We start from the raw sequence: 20,671 nt of genomic DNA on the forward strand, positions 1-20,671 counted from the left end.
AGTTTGCTATTAATATTATTACATTTGCTAATACTACCAAAATGCCCTCTGTGGAGGAGGCAGAAGACCAACTACAATGGCAGAGGTTACTGGGGTAGTTAAGAAGCTCCGTGGTGCCAAGTTGCCAGGCTAGGATGAGATTCCAAAATCCTGAGATGATAAAGGTTCTGGCCATTGTATGGCTGTCTTGGCTGACACTTGGTTGACGTGGAGGTCTAAGACAATGCCTGTGGAGTGGAGTGGTGGTTGCCATTTACCAAAAAGTGGGTGTGCTTAAATTTTCAGGGTATCAAGATCTTGAAAAAGATTCTCCGGCTGACTGTCAAACCTCGGTCCAGATCTTCAGGAAAAGCACTGCCAGTTCTGTCCAAACAGTGGGCCAGGTCATCACCCTTACAGGACTTTTGGCTGGATCGTATGAGTTTGACCCTCCCTTCAATCATGTGTTTTGTGGATTTGGAGAAAGTTTACTGGGGTGAACTGTGGGAGTATGGAGTGTGTCTGTTGTTACAGGCCACGGGGTCTATGTATAATCAAAGTCAGAGCTGTCCACATTTCTGGCACAAAATCAGGCATGTTTTCAGTGGATGTTGGGCTCCACCAGGGTTGAACTTTATCTCTAATCCTATTTGTCATATTCATTGACAGTTGAGGTGGTTCAGGTATTAAGTTAAGATGTTTTATGGGCTGCTCCCTATGAAGGTTTTCCAACCATGCCAGACTGGGAAGAGATCTCAGGGTAGGCCCAGAACATCTTACACTGTTGGAAAGCCTCGTTGCTTTTCTCAAATGGTGCCAAATTTGATGCATTTGTCAGTTCAGAGTTGAGGATGTGGGTTGCATCAATGAAAGACAAATCCTCTCTGTCAAGGCATGCTTGGACAACTGACCGCTATAGCTGGGTCAATGCTTACAGGTGGGCACCAGATGCTCAAAACAAGATTCAATAGCAGTATAAGCTGATTGGCTAATTATTTCCTTTTAAATTCCAAAAAACATTTTGTTTGATAACATTAAACTGAATCTGCCATATTACCTGACATGGTATGACAAAGAAACATCTAAATATTAGGCTAAAAGAACATGTCAGTCACTTTAACTACAGAATGTGTCTGAAGGTCAAGTGTTTATGATAGATTCTCAAAGAAATGTAATCTGTTGATTCTCAGGAACATTGCCCTCCTGTTGGTGACTCTTTCAGACTCCGTTGCAGAGTACACGCAGTACCAAAAACACAGACATATTTATTTAAACATGGGGCCCAGCTGTTTTGAAAAAGAAAGCAGGGTATTGTACTTCTACACAAATATTCATTATGAATCCAGGTCACAGGAGTGCCCTTTAGCCTACTTCCAGTCCTGAGTGGCTTTTTGTTTTGGTTGTTTTTTTTTTCTTTTTTTGTTTTTCAAAACAACTTCTGTCCTGTGACTGGATATCAGTCTTCATTTCCCAGTGATAAACACACATTTATCATGAGGCAACATTTCTTTAACTGGTTATAAGAATGTTTTAAGTTTTAAGGGTGCTTTCAGACATGAGCACCTCTCTGTGGTTTGTGTGTTTTGACATTTTCAAAAACCCGGTTGCCTATTTAATGCTTGATGTAATCAGTAGTGTTTGGTGATTGTGGCCAGCATGGTTCTGTTGAAGTCTTTCGGCCCAGTTTTTATAGAGTTGACAATGAATTGATAAAGAAAGGAGAGGCACAGTTTTCTGCACTTTCAGCAAATATTAATTGATATAATTCAACACTTTAAGAAATATTTAGCTGATTTTGGACTCCACATTTATGCATGTGTGTGTGTCAATGACTGTAGAAAACAGTGTGTGTGTTTGTGTGTGAGTAATAAACTGAAAAGGCTCTTATTTCCCCTTCTGAATATCGTAATGCCAAAAAGATTTTCAGAGCCGAAGGTTACACTTTGATTTCTATCAATAACTGATGTTGCGTGCTGTCGCTTTATCCCTGCTTGAGCTCCACAAAAGTTGGTATGTGCTCTGGAACTCCCTCCTTCCTGCTCTAATGTCTAAAAGTCTGACTCTCCTTCTACCATTATAAGTAAAATCCTTTCTTCATCAGTCAGCCCTATGCGCATAGGTTGAAAACAGAAGTTAGTAAGTCTTGGTGTTAACTACAAACAGTGTTGGGGAGTAATAGAATGCATGTACCGGTGTTCGAAGTCGCAAAGGAATGACGTCACAAGAAGGTGATTGGTCACTTGCAATGTTGAACCTGGAACAACATTAATTATGATGATGTGGGAACAACGCTGACACGAGGAAATCAGATCGTCCATTCCGCTACAGTTACCATTTAAAAAGGTGATAATTAGAATACAGTTACTCTGTTGAAATAAACTGATTACACGGCGGCCTTTTCCTGTTTCATATGTTTGGCTATTCCTTCAATCCAAACAAAACACGCAATAAGAGGCTCTAATGTAAGCGTCCTGTTAATGTTGGTGGCGTTAGTTACACAATGGACCCGAAGCCAGGACAACAGAGCCAGCAGTGCATGGGCAGGAATTTATTTCTTACTTGGAAATTCCGACATCACTTCACATTTAAAGAAGAAAGGGATGGGCGAGAGCTGACCATGCAATGCAAACTCTGTTTGCCTGCAACCAAGCTGCTCTCAGCATCAAAAGACTCCACCTCCAACCTAAAGAAATATCTTATTTTTAAAAAACTAACATTAGCCTAAGCCTACTGCAACTACCTTGTTTTAGTTGTGCTAGCTACCTGGGAGATGTGCCACTAAAGTATCTTGGATTTACTATTGCTGTGTGATTTATTACTATTACTGAAGGCTATTCGCCACCGCCAATTCTTTTGTCCTCCACTTGTCCAGGTTCTACAATTTTTTTTCAAGGACACCCTTCACACCATGCCAATATATATCCCGTTTTCAGCTAACAGCCATTTGGGAATCATCTCGTTGGTGCAAAACTGCTATTTTATGACTGTCAGCTGTTGTCATGTCTGGCATTTTTCACAGATTCAACTAAAGAAATGGTGACATGTTATATATTTTTGGACAGGCAAACAGAGAAGAAATTTAAGGGACAGGAGAGATTTTCTTATGTAGAATTATCATGTATCAAAAGTAATTTGTTTCATATAACAGTCATCAAATTACAAAGAATTTTGTTTTTCAGGAAAGGAGCATATAATACCAGTCAGTGCTGAGGTGGGTGCAAGGACACTCAAATGAAAAGCCATCCAGTGACGTTAGTAGTCAGCAGGGGTCATTCATTTGAGCTGGAATTTGCGCTGAACAAAAGCAAGACTGACCCCAACGAACCAGCCAGTCAGAAAGCTGTCCAAAGTCATCTTCTGGTTGGCTAGACTGCCAGAATTTACTCTACCCAATTTGGGAAAAACCTTCATGTTGCTGTAATAATGCCATAGAAGATTTTATACAGGTTTTTATATGACATATAAATTGCCTTTTCCACCCCTTTCTCTACAGTTTCTTTTCTCCGTGTGTACCTTTTCCTGTTATCCAACTGTTTCTACTGCTAAGAACTTTGGTTCCCAAACTGAACCCCTGGCTCAGCCCTCCTCAGTGGTCACATGACACAGATTCTTGTAAAGTACAAAGCCCACATCTCACTGTGCATTCATACTCTATAGACAGTATATCAGAAGGAGACTGCGCTGTTACACGTCTGAGCGACCTTCATTATAACTGACTCTGCTTCCCACAAGCAGGTAGGTGTTCCCTTTGTAATTCAGAATGATAAACAGGTATAAAGTGATTAATGGAAAGCACTTTCTGTCTTTAGTTTTTAGTGTATTTGATTTATGTGAAAGGTTAGTAGATGAAGAGATTATTGTTACTAATAATCTGCATTTTAGAAATACAGGAAAAATTCTTTCATTTTTAATAAACAAATAAGGCTTTTCAGCATAGCAGCTTTCCCACAAAGTTGCGTCTGCAGCTGCTAATCTAAGACTTGCTGATAGTTCTTTGGAGTTCATATAATCCCTGACATAACTGTATTTAAATTAGATGTTAAAGATGTGGATGATTTCATTTTCCTTACGTTGATTTTTTTTTGTGTCAGGTGTATGTGTTACATAGGCTGTAGCTCCAACCTACTCACTTTTGATTTGTCATTTGATTTATTTATGTATTTTTTTTTCATTTAATTTTGTGTAAAATAAATGAACCAAATAAAGACAATGATAAAGATAGTGATATTAATATTGCAATGCAGTACTGGAACACTACTTCATTTGGCCCGTTCCTATTTTAGCAGTCTTTCCATATATTCAAATTATATATGCCAAGAGTGAAGGTTTTGGCTGCTAAAGTGCCATGTCATGCTGAACTTGACAAACTGGTCTGCTTAGATGAATCACTGCATCTACACCATCTATGACTGTGAAACAGTCATCCATAATCCATAGTCATACAGTGAAAGCATTAGAAATTAGAGAGCAGAAGAATGAAGCCCCAGCTGCATGGAGTTAACTGTATACTATAAACTATAACTCTACTGACTGTGAATCCAAAGGCAGCCGTAACCTTCCTACTCACTCTGCTGCCTGTGTGTTTAAAGGAGGGGAGACCATAAAGTCCCAAGCTGGTTGGAGGAGGAAACAGGAAAGGGAGGAGTTCTTATTGACACCTCCCCCTCCACCGGCTCTCTTTTCCTAAGCTCCCTGAAACACAGAGCGAGCACATGGCTGCCTGGTTTTGAAACCGACCTCACTCATGGTGGTAGAGGACATGTGCGCCTGTGCAGTCCCTCCCCTGGCAAGTACAGAGGAAAACGGAAGCAGAATGCAAGCCTGTATGTGTGTGTAGAGAGGTTAGAAAAGGGGAGGGCATAAAAACACACACACACATTTGCGGCAGATGTAACAAAAAAAAAAGGTCGAATCAGCCAAGAGTGAAGGTTTTTGGAAGGAGAGAAGCCAGGGGAGAGTGGTTTCTTGTTCCTTGTTCTGAAACAGGTAGGATGATTGATTTTGTGTACTTACAGCAGCATAGAAATGATGTATGACGGAAGTAAGGGTGATTGAATTGCCTGGTTATCTTAGATCCTAAAGCCTCAAGTCTTTCAGTCCATCTGTTCTGTGCTGTAGTTCATCTGCTTCCCTCCAGCATTAAAAGGTAACAGAAATGAAAAAATGCATATAAAAATGGTTACAAAAGGCACCAGATAATTAAGTTTAGATTGCAGATCAAGATTAGGAAGATCAGGAAGTTATATCAAGGTAACCTGACGTAACAGCCAGAGATTCTTACTCGTTCCTGATTCACATGACATATAATCTTGTGTATTTTAGAAGTTTGACACAATATATTGCGTTTGTGCTATATAGCCAACCCTAAACGTAAAACATGCTTATATCTTTAATTGATTGGCACTAATTGTTCATAGTCATTATCAAGACTTACATTATTTTTAAAGTTACTTAACAATGATTTCTTTTTGATAAATATGTTTATGTCAGAACCACATGGTGTTTTTATGGGAGCACCGTGTCAGTGTGCGAAAGGTCAGGCATCCATTTCTAGACTGCACATGTGAGAAGGATGGAAGAAGCTTAGAAAGACAAATGCTGTGAAGGTCAATGGCTCCTACTTGAAACAGTGACTTTAAAAAAGTGTAATCAAATGGCAAATTAAGCTGTAATGATGCATGATTTCATTTAAGTGGGTGAACAGGATAGTAACACAGTATATGACGGCATATTGAAATCCCCAAAAAACAGGGATTCCAGATTAGGGGTTAGTGATTAGAACCTCCATGGGCTTGCCAAGTAGAAGTCAGAATCAGAATCAGAATACTTTATTCATCCCGAGGGAAATTAGGGGTTACAGCAGGCAGCACGCTAATGGCGCATGCGCACTCACAAAGGAACCTTCTGACCAACTTTACACAAACATCACATTGGGCAGACATGTCAGAAGGTAGGCTGATAGGAAAAAAACAACGAAAATACACTACATGAGGTAAGAGGAGGAGAAAAAAAAACTCCACTCAGACTGAGCTCCTAGTGGGAGAACAGTTTGATAAAAGAAAAAACACCTCAGCACAAAAGCACATGACTATCAATACACCATAGAAACACGAGACAAGCAACAGGGCGGGTAAAGGGTAAGAGAGAGCCGGCGTAGACAGAAGTAGAGTAAGTAAAGTTTATTTATATAGTGCTGTTCAAGAAAAAAGATCACAAGACACTTTACAATATAAAATAAGATACAATGACTAAAATGTTAGTAATATATAAAGATAAATAAGACCAAGCCTACACAGTGCGTCTCAAACGTTTTAAGGGTATCATCCATGTACAAAGATCTTGGGCCAGATTTACTAAATGGGCAAAAACAGGGTGTAAGCGCAATCCCAAATAGTGCTTATAGGTGTGTTTAGTTTTACAGATGATTTAGAAAAGAGGCGCATTTCTTAAACAAAGGAATTGTCAGCTCATTTCAATATCAAACCAAATGCAACAGGATGAGTTGCAGAAATATCAGCTTCCACTTCTTGCATGCAATTTTGTCACTGCTTTATGTTTGTACTTTTTTTTCTTTTTGCCACATTTGCAACACATCTCAACACCTTAATAACTCTGGTCCCTTTAGTCCAAAGGAACCAAGCTCTATAACTTGGGAACCACAAACAGTTTCCTTTTGTCTTGAACTTAGACCTGGATACCAACAACAACCATTGAACAGCTGAACTCAGAGACCTGGTAGTTATGTATGGGTATAGTCGTTCACTAACACAGAGAGGCATCTGATCATGAAAAACTCTCACAACCAAAATCACAATAATCGAGGCGTGATTAAATACAGGCATGTAAATTCAATTCCATTTCAGATATTTAAGATGGGCAATGTTCTGCAGATGATAAAAACAAGTTTGTACAAGACAACCAACCTGCTAATCATAACTGAATGTCCGATGAAGTTACACCCAGATTTCTTACAGTTGGGCGAACTGACGATGAAGTGGATCCAAGATTGTCAGATAACATGAGAACATAGCTGTCAGGGAGATAGAGAAGTGTTCTCTTTGGTATTCTCTTTGCCCACAGCCCTTCCAATTTTTTTGCTTACAAGCAGACAGTTTGACCAAGATGTCATAAAAGATTCTTCTAACATGTGACCCTTATTACAGCAAAATTGCAGAGTATTAAGGCCTTGCCAGGAAAATTTTTTTTTTTTTAAATCAATTTGAAATCTTTTGGATTTGAAATGGGAAGTCCATGCACAAAAACTCTTGAACGCATTGCTACTGAAGCAATAAAGAGAAATATAAAGCTTTATCAACCTGGTTGGATATCAGAGACCTAGAGGATATCAGAGGCTGGTTGAAAATAATTCACAAGATTCTCAAGGTTATTTCTGCTTAAGGGGACAGTATTAACTTATGACACCAATGTTCTATGTGCTGTTTCCATAGAAGAACTCATCTATTAACTTTTGTGTCGAAACAATGAAATAAAGATGATGAAAAAGCTCATTGTCCTTTTGCTGTTGTTTAGTTATGCCACCTTATCTGAAGGCTTTGTTTCAGAGAGAATTTTTTTTTACTTGTTTCGAAATCTATCAGAAAAAGACTTCCATGGAGTATTATTTCTTTTCATATACTATTTGGCTCAGGAATTGATATATTGGTATGAAATATAGTGCACAAATTCATGTTCCCTACAAGATAACTTTAGAAACTGTTCAAAAGTAAATGTTACCCTAAATCACGATGAACATGACTAACATCATACATGCTGAACATCAGTGACAACCTTTGCTCAAAGCTCCACTGTAATCAACCTCTACCGATGAAGCCTCTTAAACTAATTGCAGTTAAAAAAGATACACTCTACAACTCACTTCATTGAAGCTCATTTGTACATAAATGCAATAAAGCAATAATCCATCAAATGCATGCAAAATACACATAAACATTTCTTTGCCTGAAGGTTTAATGACTGTTCTTTTAAATGCCACTAATCAGTCGCGCTTATGCTGTGTCTCTATGTTTCAGATTCTGTAGGTCTTCATTTGCTCACTTCTGCTTGCATCATGTCGCTGCTGACTCACGTGCTGGCATGTCTGTTTGGAATGGGCTCCTGGGTGGCCATCAATGGGATGTGGGTGGAGCTCCCCTTGATCGTAAATGATATCCCAGAGCACTGGTTGCTGCCCTCCTACCTCACAGTCCTCATCCAAATGGCCAACATAGGCCCTCTCTTCATCACGCTGATGCACCGCTTCCGCCCAGGGGTGCTCGATGAGCGGCCGGTCATCTACGGCATTGTAGGATTGGGCATCGTTGCTACATTCCTTCTGGCTTTCCTTTGGAAGCATACAGTGACCTTCGGAAACTCTGTGCATAGTGTTCCACTGCTGACATTGAGTTTCCTGCTATCTGTGGTGGACTGCACCTCATCTGTTACCTTTCTTCCTTTCATGATGCGGCTGCGTCCACAATATCTCACAACGTATTTTGCAGGTGAGGGCCTCAGTGGTCTCGTGCCTGCAGTGGTGGCACTTATTCAAGGCGTTGGTGTAGTTCACTGTGAAAATGCCACTTTATCTAATAATTCCAACATAACTGACAATGGAATGCTACAGGCCATCTACCAGCCTGCTAAATTCTCTGCACAGGTCTTCTTCATATTCCTTAGTGTAATGATGGTCGTGTGTCTGGTCGCTTTCCTCCTACTCAATCACCACCCAGCTGTGGCTCGTGAGAGAAAAAGCGAACGGTACTTCAGTGGGGAACTTGATCGTGAGAAGAAAGAACAAGGCCTATCTCTGAATGCCCAGACACCAGAGCAAAAGCCCATGATCAGCCCCTCGGAGGCTGGCAAGAGGGAACCTAGGAGTTCTTTCGGGAGGGGGACATATAGTATCTTTGAGGTGGTCTTTATCTTTGTAGTGTTGGCTTGGGTCAATGCTCTGACCAATGCAGTGCTGCCTTCAGTGCAGTCCTACTCATGCATGCCTTACGGGAACAAGGCTTACCATCTAGCTGCCACCATGGGAGCTGTTGCTAACCCTGTGGCTTGCTTCATCGCCATGTTCATACCAATAAGGTGAGCTATAGAAAAACTACAATAATTATAAAATACTAATCAAGACCATAGATCCAAGAAATAAGTTCTAAGTCACCAATAGCTTGTAAATCTTTTCTGTCCAGGTCTCTTGTCTTCATGGGAGTTTTGACCATTTTTGGGACTGGATTTGGAGCCTACATTATGGGCATGGCTGTTCTAAGTCCCTGTCCTTTGCTGGTCCACAGTACCTCTGGAACTGTAGTCATAGTAAGACTCTTTATTTTCTTGCATGTACTTACTGTGTACACAGAATAAAATTTCAGACTTCATGTTCTATCTTGCATCTTATAAAAGCATGAAGCCACCACCCATTTGCAATACTCACTTAGCATTTATGAGATTTCCTGTGATTAAGGTGTGTAGTGTGACTGACAGGTTTTACAATATAATGTTAAGTCAGCTTAGTCTCATCTACTTGATGCTGTCATGGAAGAGCTGTGAAAGTCCATTGAATGAGTCAATGAGTCAAACATTCAAAAAGAGTACATTGTTTTTGTGCACTGGCACAGGCAACTATGCCTCCACTTTGCTGTCAGATGTGCCTTTCCTAATACACTTTTTCGGAGCAAAAGTACTTAATACTAAAATGGTGTTAACTGCTAAAATACTTTTTCAGTCACCAAACTGAATAAGAAACCAAGCGGCTACGCACTGAATGCTACTAAGCTAACCAAGCTCCAACCAGGATATTCTGAGCTCCTACTTATTACTTACAGCAGTAAGAGTAGTAGCAGTAAGAGTAAGTCATTCAATGCACAATTCTAACAAATTCTCTGTTGCAGGTGCTGGCCTGGATACTCTTTGTCCTCACCCTGTCTTATGTCAAAGTCATCATTGGGGTGATCCTGAGGGATGAAGGCCACAGTGCCCTCGTGTGGTGTGGAGCTGTAGTGCAGCTGGGTTCAATGCTTGGTGCTCTAACCATGTTTCCACTTGTTGGTTTCTATCAGTTTTTTAAATCGGGTGATGCTTGCAACACTAAGTGTCCAACATAGATGTAAAATGTGTTTAAGTTCAACTCTGCTGTACAGAATTCTAGCATTAATTGCACTTGTTTTAGTAGAACTGCACTTATTCCAACTTGTAAGAGAGCTGGCAAGTTATAGATGAAAATCCACCACAGTATCACTCCGTGTTTTTTTTTAACCTAAGTTCTGTTTGTAAATTTCATATACTTTATCAGTAGTTAATGATGTATGAAGTACACATACACCCAGTGCTTAGAAAATTTTTTGGACCACCTCTCATAAAAACAAGAAAACACAAATAATTTCACAAAGTTTGAATTCACACTTTTATACCCAAATCTGAACGGACAAACTGGACCTTATCTGAGAAGTCAGAATCAAGCACAACATTCAACCACTAAAACAAACTTTTCTGTTCAGTAATACAAGTAAATGAGTATAATTTGTCATCTTAATTTTGAAAAATAATTGAAAGACAAGCTTTATTTTTATTTATTTATTTATTTTTTGTGAAACACAAAATTTGAAAAGTCTACTTGCAAAAATTGATGCAGTCTCTTTAATTCATTAAAGAAACATAAAATAATGATATTGGTAATTACCAGTATTATTAATATAGAGCTGCTGTGGCACAAACCTTACATTGGATGGTGATCTAATACATTTGTTAAGCACTATATCCATCTATAGTGTCTCAGACTACAAAAAGACCAAACTAAATAGTGTTCTGCCACTGAATATATCAATATAATATACAAAACCTTGTTGGTTCAAAAGGTCAAAGCTATTTTACTTGAAGTTTGAGCATCATGTCAGATGATGATGTTCAACATGTACTTTATTGATTTTGCTTTATAAGAAGTTATGGTACTGTCGCCTTTAAAATGTGCCTCAATTCTATAAAATGACCTGGGCATTTTGGGGGATAGACTACTGTGTTGTTTAAATAAAACTACAATGTGCTTTGTATATGTTACTGAAGTGGAGAAACTGTTGAACAATACCAAATAAAACATTTGTTTAATTACTGTCTAAAAAAATTGCAAATTTGCATGTTGTTTTATCCAGAAAATTGCTTCTTCTTTTTGTAATTCATCCCTACACTGAGCTCTATACATACATTTTATTCATCCTCTGAACTATTTAGCCAAGGGTTGCAGGCAGTAAGAACCCTGGACCAGCCACCAGTCCTTAACAGGACTAAGGCAAGAAAATTAAACATTCAGGCTAATTTGCATCTTAGGCAAATTTTGAGAGGCAAAATAATGTAAAATTAATGAAGTGGACACAGAATATCATATGTATCAATGGATTTTTGATTATGCCACCTACTGTTGCAGCACATCCCACAGGTACTCTATTAGTTTTTTAACTGTTGACTCTGGTTGTGCTGCTGTCTTAGTAACCTTGGACCTGACAGCAGCCTTCGACACTGTAGATCACAACATACTGCTAGCCCGCCTTCAACATTGTGTCGGTTTAAAGGGCACTGTCTTAAAGTTTTTCCAGTCCTATTTGAATAATAGGAGTTTTTCTGTTCACCTTGGTGAACTGTCATCTCCCAGAGCTCCTTTAACCTGTGGCGTACCTCAGGGGTCCATACTAGGCCCCCTGTTGTTTATTCTGTACTTGCTCCCTCTGGGCGATGTGCTCCGTAAACATAATGTGTCCTTCCACATCTTTGCCGATGATATTCAGATCTACCTCCCTCTGAGGTTGAACTGCAATGTTTCTTTGCAGCCGCTACTCTCCTGCTTGTCTGACATTAAGACTTGGATGACTCTTAACTTCTTACACCTTAATGAAAGCAAAACTGAAGTCATTGTGTTTGGGCTTCCTAAAGATCCCAACTTCTCTCTTGACTTTATGGGACCCCTAACCTCCGATTGCACTTCTTCCATTAAGAGTCTTGGAGTTATTTTTGACAATGCTTTTAAACTTGATAAACAAATCAGCTCTGTAGTTAAGGGATCTTTTTATCATTTACGGATTTTAGCCAAAGTCAAGTCTTACCTTTGCAGGAACGATCTAGAAAGAGTGGTCCATGCTTTTATTACTTCACGGCTGGACTACTGTAATTCCCTCTATGCTGGCCTAGATCGTTCCTGTCTACATCGCCTTCAACTGGTGCAGAATGCTGCCGCTCGCCTGTTGACCGGTTCAAAAAAAAAGAGACCACATCACTCCGGTTCTCTGCTCTCTCCACTGGCTCCCAGTTGCTTTTAGGATTGATTTTAAAATCTTACTGCTGGCTTTTAAGGTTTTAAATGGCACTGCACCTTCTTACCTGTCAGAACTCCTTAGTACTTATCGCCCCAGGAGATCTTTGAGGTCAGCCGATCTGATGCTTTTAGATGTTCCCAGGTATAAATTAAAGACAAAGGGAGAGAGGGCGTTTGCTGTGGCTGCACCCAGACTGTGGAACAGTTTACCTCCTCACGTCAGATTCTCCAAAAGCCTAGAAACTTTTAAAACTGCTCTTAAAACTCACCTCTTTTCATTGGCTTTTAGAAAGGTTTAATTTATTTGTTTATTTATTTTTTATTTTGATCAGCGAGGTGTTTTACGAAATTGTGTTCTATTGTATTTTTATCTGTATTTACTGTACAGCACTTTGGTCAGCCTTGGTTGTTTTTAAATGTGCTCTATAAATAAACTTGACTTGACTTGACTTGACTTGACTTGACTTGACTTGACTAGTTTGAGATCTGGTAGCTGTGGAGTACATTTGCATACCTTAAAGTTAATATCATGTTCAAGAAACATTATTGAATTGAATGAGTTCTGGTGCATTATTCTACTGAAAGTGGCCATCAGAGGATGTGATCATAAAGGAATGGACAATCCTGAGCAGCAATACTCAGTTTGTTTAAACGACACTCAACTTGGGCGCCTTAATACCAGCTTTCTTCCAATCCAAGGCCTCAACATTACATCACCACCACCTAAACCACTGGTACAAGGCACAATGGATCCAGGCTTTCATGTTGTTTGATCGAAATTATGACCCCATCCTCCATAATGTGACAGCAGATATCTAAACTCATCAGACCAGCCGATGTTTTTCCAAACTTTGCTTCTCCACTGACTGTTTGACTCAACTGACTGAAGTGTCTCCTGATGTGGGTTTTCTGCTGCTGTTGCCCATATGCTTCAATGTTGTACATGTTGCACATTCAGAGATGCTCTTATAATGATTGGTTAAATAAATTGCTGTCAGTTCTAAGCAGTCTGGCCATTTTCTTGCAGGAAACTGCCAATGACTCTGTAAAGCATAGAGATGGTTGTTCAGGAAAATCCCAGCAGTTTCTAAAATACTCAGACCAATACTCAGACTCAGAAAAGCACATCTGGCACCAGCAACAGATGCCATGTTCAAAGTTTAAATAATTTTTACTAGCTAAAAAACCTCTCAATGGTTTGGCCAAACAATACTTTGCTGAGTTGCTCACCGTTTACAACTGAGTTAGACCCCTCAGTTAATCACATGCAGATCTTTTAACTGTTCCTAGTTATTGTGGTCCTGTTCTTTGGAACAAGCTGTCTGCAGCCCTGAGATAAATTATATCTATTCATAAATTTACTGTATTTTTCGGACCATAAGGCACACTGTCGATGAATGGGTCTGTTTTCATACATAAGGCGTACAAACTTTTGTTTTATTTTATTATATTTTACTTTTATCACTAACTCAAAGTGTTATAAACCTCCCCTTCTGACTGCACTGAGGCACTGAGCTTCTGCCATGTCATTGGTTTATTAGATACAACATCAACTAGCACTTGAACCTGGTGTAGCAGCTATACCTAATGAAGTGGCCAATGATGTAAAAGACTACATTCATAACAGAAAAGAAAAAAATATCATCAACAGATCGTCGACAGTTGGCAGCACTGATGTACTCCACAGGTCACATGTGTTTAAATGCAGATCAAAGGCATTCAAATCACATGAATTTTGTTTTATGAAATCTAAAAGGTAATGCCTTCACATTGGTCTGCTAAACACTGAAAAATGGCTGGCTTAAAGAAAAAAAAAGACAATATTTTTAGGCCAATTAGCTGCCTATTTATAGTTGTAATTTACCAAAAACTCTTTGATCTGAATCTTACATATCTATGTAATTCACAAAATCACCACTAGATGTCACTTTTTGATTAAAAAAAATATATCGCCAAGAACTTCTCATAGCTGCAGTCAAGGCTTAACATTTAAATGGCTGTGGTCTGATTTGAGGGTGTGAGCTCTAAAAAGAACTCTCAGTGTCGCTTTATTGAACCTCAGCTGGTGAATGGGGCACTGACGGAAGATCCTCTGTGGTTAAATTGGATAAATTAAGCAAACCTAAATTAGTATATATATATATATATATATATATATATATATATATATATATATATATATGAATCAACATCAGCAGTATGCATCTCCCCCAGCTTATTAGAGTCAAGGTGCATCATATGCTCGTCACATTAAATCGGGAGAGAATGTCTTATGCATGTAGGTGGATGCGAGAATGTGTGTGCGTGCGTTGTTTTGCGTGTGCATTGCACACGTGTGTTTGTCCTTCCTCTATTCCACATAGACAAACAGGAATGAGGAACTCATGGCCAGTCAGAGGCTGATTCAGATCCCAGTGGCTCTCCGGAGAACATCTGGGGTCATCATCTCCTGCTGTCTCATACTTCACCTGCTCTCCTTATCGCTTCCTGTAGTTTCTGTGACTTATGGCGTGCAGAGTTTAAAAGCTGCACAACGGTTTGGAATCATCTCAACAACAGCTTACTGTCTGAAAATGGAGAAGCATTTTTTGATGCACTCTTTCTGAAACTGTGTAATGATCCAAACGAGCCAAAGAACAATGCATTGAGATTAAGATAAGACTTCAGATCAGAAAGCCTGCTCTATATGACTGTGGGTGGGGTGAGAAGGGGGAAGCATGATTTAGGCAACATAATAAGCAAAAGTGTAAGAGTGCAGCCTTTCTTATCTTCGTCTCTCTCTCTCTCTTTTTCCTTTAAATATTGTGATATCTCCGTTTCCCCCAAGCTCCTTGTCTTCCTCGATTCTTGCATATGGCAGACTTTGTGACAGTAATTTAAATTTAAAACACATGAGGGGAAATCCTAGCCCGCGCTGCTCTTTAATGGGCCGTCATGGGATTGGAGTATGCAGAGAATGATTGAATTTTGTGAGAAGGCCAGGAACGATCAAGTCTCGCCTGACGTTATGCAATCGACCATTCCCCTCTCACAACGCGACGTCTGGTAAAACCTAGCAGGAGGAAAAGGGAGGAGGGGGTTGGATAAGGGTTGGAAACCTCAACGTCTAGACCAAAAAAGAGAAAAACATTTTTTCTTCTAAACGACTCAAGACTTCATAAAAGAGAAACTTGGCTATCATACACACACACACACACACACACACACACACACACACACGCACGCACGCACGCACGCACACGCACACACATGTATATTTATATATATATATGTATAAAGCCAAACAAGATGTGATGGGCCACATCAAAAGCAGAGATGGATTGCTTTCAATGGTTGTAAATGAGTCTTTTTACACTGTAATGCATGACATCCTATATTTCCTGACAGATGGAAACATGTGGATCCCATACAAAGCCTGCCACACTGTTTTATTTATGTGATTGTGTCATGTCTGTTTTCTGCGTTTCTCTCCTCACCTGCTTGGCTCACTTTGACAATGTCAAGGCAGAAATTCAACAGACTCTGAGGCACTGATATTGCTGCACTGTCCAAGCTTTCACACCCTCTGAGTAAGATTAAACCCCTGCTATATATCCTCTCAGTGAAGCAGGAGAGGCTACCTTTCCCGTTAAGTCCATTATATTCAAATAGGCGGGGCCTTTTCTTTCTTTATCTTTTTCTTTTTTCTTCTACGCAAACAAGACAAAGTAATCAAAAGTTAAAAGCAAACACTCAAGGAGGCACTTAGCAAAAAAGAGAAAGCTTTTATGATAAAACATTCATATACAGTGCAGGAGACAGGTAATCTTTGAGGATGATAGGGTTGTCTTGTGGTCAGTTTCTGTATAGTATTGCTTGGGGAGTCTTGTAGATGAATGCTCCTAATAACATCCCTGCCCACCCATCAGCTACCAGAGAATGCAGGCAGAGCAGCTAATACCTGAGTGTATTTCTTCAGGGGTGTGAAGTATGCCTTAAAGAGCTGTTGGAGGCAGCAGTAAAGTAGGGTTCATTACCTTGACAGACTGATGACAGCTACAGTAAGAATGGCTGAGGTGCACGCACACACATATAAAGGCTCAGTAATGTGCTATCAGTGATGCTGTGCTATGCACAGTAGAATTTTGCATAAATGATGCCCGAGATGCTACAGTCAGTACTGCTTTCATTGTGATGTGGTGATGAGCAAGTCATTGAAAAGTACTCTGTGGTAAATATGCTAGGTTTGCATTTGAAAAGGTTTTAGTGGCCAAAGAGTTTATTTTATTTATTTTGTCGCTGAACGTTGGGTGAGTACAGTATATTGACATCACATCTAACAGCAGCCAAGGAGATTAGCCATAGTAAATACTGGAAACAGGAAAGCAGAATAGTTCTTATCCTAGCAAAACAGCATGATCACGAACATCACAAATTAACACAGTAAAACAACTTTTTCTTATTTTCATTTCAGTGACTTTTAAGACACAAGAAGCTTTGGAGAGGGTGAGGCTGTTTACTAGGAGTGCACTCGCACAATCGAGGGTACTCCTGTAGCCGGTCCCAAGCCTGAATAAGTGGAGAGGGTTGCGTCAGGAAGGGCATCCGGCATAAAATCTTTGCCAACTCAAACATGTGGATCATCAAGAAAGAGATTTCATTGGATGTTACCAGGATGGACAAGATTAGAAACAAGTACATCAGAGGGACACCTCAGGTTAGAGAGGCAATGCTGAGTTATTTGAGAGGAGGGATGGTGGCTAGCTCTCTTATTGTTAAGCCCAGCTTAGATCCTTACCAGATTACTACACAGATATTAGCAGCTGAAGCCAGACTAATACCTGCTTAAATTCTCCAACTTGTAGGAACTAGTTTGAATTCAGAGTTATATTCCATGAAAGATCTAAACATACATCCCTAAAAATTCTTTAAAATATCTTTAAGAACGTTCATATCATCTAAAATACTTCAGTTTTTAAAAATATTTTTAACATCTTCTGTTATTGTTCTCAGTCTTTAGGTTAATTAAACTCAACTGGTTCTGATGGTAACTTTTAATGTTAGTTTAGGGAGCAGTTTAAATTCATATTCACAGATGACAAAGAATTTGTGGCAAGACTTTTACTGATAATTTTATGTTGGGTTTTAAAACTTTATAAGTATAAAAAACAACAACAACAAACGAATTAATAAATAACTAAAGAAGCAAACTCACAGTCCATCGTTTCGGGAAGTCAGATCACAGGGGTTGCATCTGGGGTCAGCTTTAGGTCACTCTGGGCATCCATTAGTGGCCTTATTTAGAGTCTTATTCCTTTAAGAGGAGTGATTGGCCAGCAAAGACAAAGAATCATTACCTTTGCCCGCCCCCTCCCTGCCAGCAGTCAATAATGAGGGATCATTAAAATGAATAGATGGACATTCCCCTTTTCTCCGGATCCTTATTGCAAAATCAGTGTCAGGGGAAATGAAGATTGAGCTTGAAGAAGGCGTCTAAAAGCCTCACAGTGATTGTCGTGAACTCATCTGCAGTGCCAGGCTCCTTTATCTACTGTAAGAGTCTGCACCTGCCTGAACTCCTGACTAGCAAGGGCTTTTACTGTAGCCCATTAAGAGCATCCCTAATGCGCGCTACAGCGTACTTCAACATAAACATTCTGCATATGTACCGAAACATTTACAGCAAACAAGACAAGAATGATTGCTTTGGATGTCTTGAGGCTTTTTTTTTTCTCGTCCACGAAGAAGACAGAGCTCTCAGAGTGAACTACAAATGTGATATTAAACACTTCGACTTTGATGCGGAGGATAAAGTGATCATGTGATGCGATCGTATAAACAGACACTTAAAGACAATTCTCACTTTTCACATGTCTTAAACTCAAGCATCTGTCCCGTCGCTGAATTTTATAAATCCTTGCACAACACTTCATGCATCACAAGAGTGAGCGCAAATCAAGCTGAATGATTACAGATGGAAAATAAAAGAAGGCACAGGATTTTTCCAGGCCCCATCTGGTTGCCTTTCTGGGCAACCTCTTAAAATGTCTTTTAAAAAGGTGATTTGTCTGTGGATCCGCAATAATGTGATCGTGTCAGCGTGTCTTCTGCTGATCCTGTCACATGTTGAAACCATCCCATAAAAACTGGGTTTGTGTACACCTGTGGAGCTGGGCGGCCCTGCCTCACACACATGTAAACATGTGCCGAAATCCACACACACACACACACACACACATGGTCCTTATCTTCCTCCTTTATCATCCTAAAGGTAACTGATAAGAAGGTCTGTTTATAGTCATCTGACATATGTTTCAAACGAATAAAAGCGAAAAAAGTCACAGAAACTGACTCAAGAGACCAACAGAGATCAAATGCTGGACTGGCTTATGGGACAGAGTTATCAAAGGTCCCTCAATGTGGTCAAGCAATTATCTCTTAAAGGATCTCTTAAAGTCACCCCCATGGCTCTCTCAACATGCCCTTCATAACAGAAGTATACTGGGGATTTACTGCTTGCAGGTGGCTCATGAGAGACAAGGGCAGGTGCTCCACCACAGTGCCTTTACACTTGCTTCATAAAAGCCCAAATCAAGGGCTCTCTGGGAATACAATAGGGGAGGAAGTGGGACCAAAAAGGCACTATAAATCTGTATAGTGAAACTTCGAAGTCTGACCCCTCTGCCAGGCTTTGTGGACATGTTAACCTTTTTTGGGGGGGGGGGAGAAGGCACGCGCTGCAATCATTATAATCAGGGACTGACATTTTCCTTGTCTGGACTCTTGACTTCACAGCAGAGACGCCGTGGCCGTCAAATGACAGACTGTGCTGTCTGCTGCTCACTGGGGCTGTCTGTCAGCACATCAGTCTGTCAGTACCATTAGCAGTTGATCAAATTGTGATCATTTGGTGAGGCACTTGGTCGAATCTTAATCATAATCATGCATACACATGAGGCAGCTATGATGGTTTTTTTTTTATACAAATACATACAATACAATACATGTATTTGATATATTTCGTAAATATAGGATGGAAATCTCCTTGCAGCTAGTAAAAATATGCGGTTGCGTCGATGTTCTTTTTGCATTTGGTTAACAACTGCAAGCAGTTATAATGACTAACAGGTTACGCCCTTAACCTCTGGATCATCACTTTCAGCGCAATCGCCTGGTAAAACCAACCGGTATCCAAACAATTGTAATCTGACTCAGACTGAGTCATTCTTGGAAAAGGTTTGGAAATAACTGCAGTCTAGTTAGTAGTTTGTGGATGTGGATTTCTGTGTATGCACACATATACAGATTTGCAATAGATGGAAATGGAATTGCAATTTTTGCAGATTATTCACTGTATGATCACAACCTTATTCGATTTCTAATTGATGACAGAGTGATAGCACATTCTGTTTTATTGCCCTTTTATTGTTGTGTTAACCCAAAAAAGACTCTTGTGCTTTAAGACTACTGACTGCGAGTGGTGGCAGACTTGGTTTTGAAGCAACCATTTCAAAATCAACCAAGTTTGTAATGAATTTGTTCATGCCACAGCCTCCAACCACTCTTTTCCATAGTGTGACTGTCGCATAAAACTCTGACCTTTGAGGTCAGCGAATGGACATGAATGCACATGAATCCTTTATGTGTCTGGCAGGAGAGATAGCAGCTTCTTGCAAGAAATCAGATCAGAGGAAATCAGATCATAAGCTAAACCCAAGGAAGCCTTTTAACTACCTACAAAAGTGTCTACCAGCTCTTCTAAGAGTGATGAGCAAACACATTGTGAAATAAACTGTGTTCAACACATACACTCTCTTTCCCCACCACATTTATCAATTACACATGCTGGCAAATTAGATTTGGTTGCCCTTGGGCTGATTGTGTCTCCTTGCTTCTGGGCTTTTTGCTAAGCTATGCCATGCTTATATGTACAGTGTTTATTAAAAACGAAACAACTTTTGAGTAAATGTTTAATTTAATTAGGTGCTTATTTCGGCTGTAAATTCTTTATGCTGTGAATTGTTGATTTCCACATCATACATTCAAAGCTTTTCGTGTTTCTATACTTCTAAACAAAAATTTAACCGATAAGAAAAGATTCTAAAGCTGGGTTTGTCCATTGATATTTCACTTTTATGGACCACTGCTTCGGCTTTGGAAACCATAGCCCGGAGTCATTGCGCCACTGTGTCAAAGGGTATGGCGCTGCGAGAGGAAGACTAAGGTAAGAAGGACAGGGTGCCAGGAAAAAGGGGCGTGACTGTATCTGTAAATAGTGGCTCTATTTTGGGCTTACCTCGGTCAAACAGGGGAGCACCGCCTAGGCCTGCCTTCTGTTACTATGGGGATGGGCGCTTCATAACTTTGCTGAACGGAAAAAGTCTGGAGGACTGGCAGGTGGTACACAGGAGCGTGGCA

General features: G+C 39.9%; 1 protein-coding gene across 2 annotated transcripts; it reads left to right on the forward strand.

The window, feature by feature from the left end:
- Positions 1-4,906: 4,906 nt before the first annotated feature.
- slc52a3-2b (solute carrier family 52 member 3-2b) lies at positions 4,907-10,079 on the forward strand. 2 transcript variants are annotated; one of them, XM_085365126.1, is made up of 4 exons: positions 4,907-4,965; positions 8,010-9,063; positions 9,168-9,291; positions 9,867-10,079. In XM_085365126.1, exons 2-4 carry the CDS (start codon positions 8,048-8,050, stop codon positions 10,077-10,079), a joined length of 1,353 nt encoding a protein of 450 aa, XP_085221252.1. In that variant the 5' UTR covers positions 4,907-4,965; positions 8,010-8,047. The 2 variants fall into 2 exon arrangements, with proteins under 2 accessions (XP_085221252.1, XP_085221251.1); XM_085365125.1 differs by lacking the exon at positions 4,907-4,965 and adding an exon at positions 6,870-6,882 and having other exon boundaries at positions 8,019-9,063.
- Positions 10,080-20,671: the final 10,592 nt, after the last annotated feature.

This window comes from Diplotaxodon limnothrissa, linkage group LG11 (genome assembly GCF_057381915.1).
Source record: "Diplotaxodon limnothrissa isolate DT_005_m linkage group LG11, D_limnothrissa_male_GT1.1, whole genome shotgun sequence".
Taxonomy (NCBI): domain Eukaryota; kingdom Metazoa; phylum Chordata; class Actinopteri; order Cichliformes; family Cichlidae; genus Diplotaxodon; species Diplotaxodon limnothrissa.